Below are 5,885 nucleotides of genomic sequence, written 5' to 3'. Positions count from 1 at the left end.
CCCGGGCCGCCGACCGCCTGCCAAGGTTCCGGGATGCGCTGGAGTCAGCACGGGTGTCCTCGTCATTAACCCCCGGGGCACTGAATCTCGGCGCAGCCGGTAGCGGTGCTTGAGAATCGGGTGGGTATCTGTCCCGCCCCCGGTTCCGGACGTGCCAGTGATGTTTTTGCTAGGTGAACGCTGTGGGCGCCCGCGCTGTGGTAACCCCCGCCCGAAAAGAGCGCCTGGCCCTCCTGGCCTGCCGTGCAGGAGGCCGCTGTTCGGTGTCTTTCGAAAGGAAGACGTAAAGGTATTTAAGAGAGCCCTTTTCTAAAGAGAGCCCAGAGACTGAATGGAGACTGGATTACTGCGTTGCCTCCCGACAGTCTTAGTTGCTAGAAACCCGGGACTGCGCGTCCCTTTGGCTTCCAGGTCATCCCCGAGCTCTCAGAGCCTCGCTGCCCCCTTCAGGGAGGGGGGACAGCAACCGGCGGGGGTGGGGGGGGTCCCTCCTAGGCCCCTTTCCGGGGCGGTCAGGTGGTCCGTCACGTGAATGATTAAAAGTTACTGCGGGAAGGCCTGGCTCTCGGAGGTGGGCTGGGAACTACAAAACCGAGCTTCTCGGGAGCGCCCGTTAGCCCAACAGGAAGTGGAGCGTCACGGGGTGGTGGAGTGGCCGTTCGGAGACTCCCCCGGCTCCCGGCGCTCACTTTGCAGGCGGCGCCGTTTCCCAGATTATCAATCCGGCGGAGGAGGCAGGGTAGATGCACGCTTCTAGCGTTAGAAAAAAACGAAAATGAGCAAGCAAGACGTCCCTTCCGTTTTGTGCTAACCGAACTGCAAGCAAATAAATCGGCCGGCCCCACTGTAGTCTCTGTACACAAGGTGAGGAGACTCGACCTCAGGATGTTCCGGCGTTCATTTGGATTTTTGCCAGTGAGGGTATTTGCTTGTCTTACTCTGTCTTGGAACTTTGCGTGGAGCAGTTATTTGGTGGTTTGATTTTTGAAACTATAGTTGTTCTGAAATTTAAAAAAATACTCATGTTTTAAACTGCTGTGTCAAAAGGGCTAGAATCCGCAAATTAAGTTCTGGGAAGAGTATTTTGTGTGCCTTTTCCTAGCGTTATTTTATTATCTTAAATGCTTTCAAATGGTAGCATTTACTTTTTTAAGCAAGCTTTTGTATTTGCAACAGACTTTGAATTTCAGTCTACTGCACTGTTGGAGAAACCGTGATTAGGTTCAAACTAGGGAGAGTAATGATAAATATTTCCACTGCAATTAGGCTTTTCTTCAAAACTGCTTTGTTTCAGTATTGTGTAACTGGGAGAGGGGAGATACCTCATCAATTTCAGCTGCATTTTGAGCCTGTGCTTTGCCTTTGAAAGTAAATTGTCTTTTTTCTTGTACTGCTATAAATCTGAGATTACTCAGCTGGTTTACAGAGAAACTTATGTTATCCTTTTTCAAATAGTTTTGAAATATCTTAGAGAAAATGAAGTTTAATTTCCCTTATATCATCAGTTTCTAGAGACTCAAATTTTCCCATCCCCAAAGATACACTCTCATAAGGACCTTCTACTTTCAAAAAGTGACACTGCCACGTTGCATCTTTCAGGTTTGAACAGCAAAATAGCCCTATTCAGTATTAAGAACATTTTTGTTTTCAATATGAAATGTAGATGGACACTGTTTAAATCGGAAAAAGTTCTGTGAATGGAAAAATTTTCCTCCGTTCCCCATTTCTTTTGTTATCTTGAATATTTGTCTCGTGTGTTAACAAACCTATGTGTTTTCAGGCGAAAGTTTGATTCATTCTTTCACTAATCATTTAGTATCTGCTCTGTGCTAGGCTCTGTGGTGGCACTGGGAGTACAAAGCCAAATAAGTCAAAGTTCTTTCCCTGGAAGGATTTTATGAAGAGAAGATGATGTAAAGAGAGGGAGGTCGTAACAGATTTAGGTTGTACACAAGAGATGCTCTTGGAGCACAGAAGGGGGACATTTATCTTACAGTGAGTCTTCATTTGCATACTGAAGTGTTCCTTTGCCCTTGCAATAATTTTTTTCATGAAGAATATGACCTGGGAAAATGATTTTTCAGCTCTGTTGAGGTGGTAGCATTTTGCATATCTCTAATCAGATGCAGCATCTGCAAAGTTTCCTGTCATAATTCTTAGATCCTTCACATGTTATAGCATTAAATAGACAAATATTTAAGATTATAAAGTAAATATGATGAACATTTAAAAATTATAAATGTATGTCTATTGTGAACTTTTAAATACTTCCATCATCAGTTAATCGCACTAAGTTAAACATGCATATTCTTTTGGGAAAATATTAAAGAACCAGCTTCCCAGACATGTGATTGAACACTGAGCTATGAAAGCATAGATTTAAGGGGCAGAAGCTCATCTCGAGCCATGGTTCTGGCTCCTCTCTGACAGCAGTCAGCAAGAATGGGAAGGATGCCATCTGTCATGCTCTGTAATCTACCCTGGCATTTATCTGCAACCCTACTTTATCTCCAGTGGTTTCTTAGATGATTCAGATTGAATGTCTTGTAAACTTTTGGTGAAAAACAGATTTGTAACAGTGGATAAGAGTGCAGATACATGTAAATCTAGAAATTGAATACAAATGCAAAATAATGAATGCGTGGAGAGGTTTACCCCACAACATATATACTCTAGTTTCAGATGTGTAACTTTAGAGAGCTGTGATAATACCAGTTTATGTTGCTTCTTGACCCTCAAGAGAAAGATAAAAACAAATGTAACAATGTTGTTACCAACAAGGAAGTCATTATATTCTTACTGCCTAAATGTAATTCTCAGAACACAGAATGGCAAATTCTGATTTAAGAGTAATTCAAAGCCTATGAACAGTGGCATAAAATTCATTGTTTTTTAAAATTTCCTCTTGATTAACAAAATATCACAGAAAACTTTTTTATTTCCCTTCATAGTACCACAAGAACCTGTTCCTGTCAATCACTGGGTCCTAAGGAAAGTTTTAAATAATAATAGCATAATGAGGTAAGTAGCAGAATTTTTTGGCTTTAAGAAAAGTGGCAAAACATATATAAAATTTATCAACTTACCCATTTTAAATGTACAGTTCAGGAGTGACAGTTATTTTTACATTGTTGACTAATCCCCAGAACTTTTTCATCTTGTAAAACTGAAATCTCATACCCACTAAACAACCATTTATTTCCTTCTATCCTTAGCCCCTGACAACCACAAGTCGACTTTCTGTTTCTATGAATTTGATTGTCTTTAGTGCCTCATAGAAGTGGAGTCGTATATTACTTGTTCTCTTTTGTGACTGAGCTTCTTTCATCTACCATAGTGTACTCAAGGTTCATGTGTATTACATCAGGTATCAGAGTTCTGTTCCTTAAATTTGAATAATATTCCATTGTAAATATATGCCACATTTTCTGACTGGATTATCCATTCATTAATGGACATTTGTATTGATTTTGTCTTTTGGCTATTGCAAATAATGCTCCTAAGTATATGGGTTAAACAGTATTTTAGATCTGAGAAAAAAATATTTATATAGAAATATTTTTGGCTGGGCGTGGTGACACATGCCTATAATCACAGCACTTGGGAGGCTGAGGCAGTAGGATCATCATGAGTTCCAGGCCAGTCTGGGCTATATAATGAGTTCAAAGCTTGCCTAAACTACGTAGCAAAATCCTCTCTCAGAAAAACCAAAACGAAGTGTTTTTGTTCCTTGCAAACAAAAATTTTTACTTGAGCCAGGATTTGGAAAGCACTTTAACACCTCTTCCAGTATGGATACATTGAAATAATAATCTGATTATAGAATGAAATCAATACCTATACTATTTTGTTTGTATTTTTGTGTTTTAGCTTCATACATGCTAAGTATGAACTGTACTACTAAGCTATACCCCTAACTCCAATACTTATGAATTTGAAATATCCTTATAGACTAAAATAAATCTAAAAATAGAACCTATACAAAAGACAAAGATAGTACAGAGTAGCTAAAATGCAATTCAGGAGTTTGGTTCTTACCCACTGTTCTTCCTGTGGATGAGGAAGTTCATTTAATGTTCTCAACCTTAGCTTTCCCACCTACAAAATGGAGCTGGTGTATTTTATTTTCCTTCTTTCTAAAAATGTGAAACCTTACTGATTTGAGGTATGTGTTTGTGTAATGTGAGAGAAGGAGACCTTTGGCAGTTTTTGTGACTGTTGCTAAGCTCAGGACAGGCACTGTGTCTGTCTGCTCTTTGTGCCTTACAGTGCTCGGGCCATGTGGTGGACGCCTAGAAATATTTGTTGACTGGGGCCAGGGATTTAGCTCAGTGATTCCTCCACCTGCCTCTTAAGCACAAGGTCCTAAGTTTGATCCCTGGTAAAAAAGAAAAAAAAATGTTGACTGGACCACCATGGATATTTGATCTTCCTCTAAAAAAGTGTCAATGCTCACATGAATTGAAATTGATTTTATCTTAGGTTTGTTCTCTGGAATTATTTATAAATCATAATTCATATATATAGTATCTGTTCCTCTTAGATAATTGGTATGGAAGGTATTGAAAGCTAGTATTGGGAAAAAGGGAGAAGGTGCTGTAGAACATTGTTAGGGATCTGTTGCCTAGCAGCCCTCCCCCGTTTTCCTGTGACTAACAGCAATTCAATGCAAAGTTCCAATATGATATGAATGATAAAAGTAATATATTTGTACATGTACTTGGTTTCTTCTTGACCCACTTCAGGAACTAATTTTGCATTGTACTGTGTAGTGCTAAGCTAAAAATGCTTTTCTATTTCTATCTTCTTAGGATGCATTGACTCTTTGGATTCTTACAAGTCATCGAGTGTTTCTCCTAGGAGTCAGGCCACTCTTACTCCTGTCCTAGTATATGTCCTTTGAATTGGGGTCTCCAAACATCACCATCATCAGTAGCTACCATTAGTTGGCACTTCCAGAAGAATGGGTGCAAGGCTAGAAAGAGCTTTCATCTCATAGTTCATACTTGCGCACTTAGAAAGTAGAGAGAACCTCATTGTCTCAGTGACAAATGGCTGGATTGAAAGGGACAGGTGGTGCTTTAAAAATATATTTTACATGTAATATTTATATATTATCTGCCCATAAACCAATAAAACAAACTTCAATTAATGGATAGCAGTGTTGAGAAAGAATATGATGCTTTGTATAGGAAAAGTACAAAATGCCAAGATTGATGGACAGCTTTTCCTGTAGGTAAGGGGATGGGACCAGAAGAGATAGTAGAGTCACAGATACATAGTGAATGATATACCTGTTTTAAATGTTACCCTTGTTGTTCCTTCTAACCTGATTTATCCATGAAAAAAATGTCTCAACCTGACTACTCGCGGGAAGACTTGATATGTAATGGAATCAATAAGAAATGCTTTTCTAGAGCCTGCATTGAGAAATAACCTGGTGTAGCAGCATTTATCTATTCAAATATGACACTGTAGTAAATATAACTATTCCTCAATATGTTTTATTAGCAGTACTGTTCAAGAGCTGAAATTTCAAAAACATTTTAAAATCAAGACTAGGCCTTCTAAATGGCAGTTTAATTACATATAAGATAACCAATTACTGTGTGTGTGCGCGCACATATATATATTATATATCTATATATATTTATATATATGGATATATAATATATATATATATATCCAGTGAATAGAAACGACGGATCACATTAGCCCTAATGGTTCACAATAAAATTGATTCATATTATGATGATCTATTTATATGCTATATAATTAATAGATCACAAACACTGCAAGATTTCAAGACAGACCCTTTAATAGTGTTATAAATTTAATCCCATTCGTGTCTTTTTTTTCTTTTTTTCTTTTTTTTTTTTTTTTTT

General features: G+C 38.7%; 1 protein-coding gene across 4 annotated transcripts in view; it reads left to right on the top strand.

The window, feature by feature from the left end:
- The first annotated feature begins 6 nt into the window (after positions 1-6).
- Positions 7-5,885, top strand: part of Extl2 (exostosin like glycosyltransferase 2) — a 20,019-nt gene continuing 14,140 nt past the window's right edge. Inside the window, exons 1-3 of one of the 4 annotated variants that reach the window (XM_010639082.1) lie at positions 127-289; positions 714-864; positions 2,952-3,021. In XM_010639082.1, the coding sequence (XP_010637384.1) occupies positions 3,017-3,021 (5 nt within the window). In that variant the 5' untranslated portion in view covers positions 127-289; positions 714-864; positions 2,952-3,016. The other 3 variants (XM_010639081.1, XM_010639083.2, XM_010639080.3) reach the window with 3 other exon arrangements.

Source organism: Fukomys damarensis, unplaced genomic scaffold, assembly GCF_012274545.1.
Source record: "Fukomys damarensis isolate Sample0158 unplaced genomic scaffold, DMR_v1.0_HiC HiC_scaffold_33, whole genome shotgun sequence".
In the NCBI taxonomy this organism is placed as follows: Eukaryota; Metazoa; Chordata; class Mammalia; order Rodentia; family Bathyergidae; genus Fukomys; species Fukomys damarensis.
The sequence above is the reverse complement of the archived record's forward strand: the minus strand, read 5'-3'. Positions and strand labels throughout refer to the sequence as shown.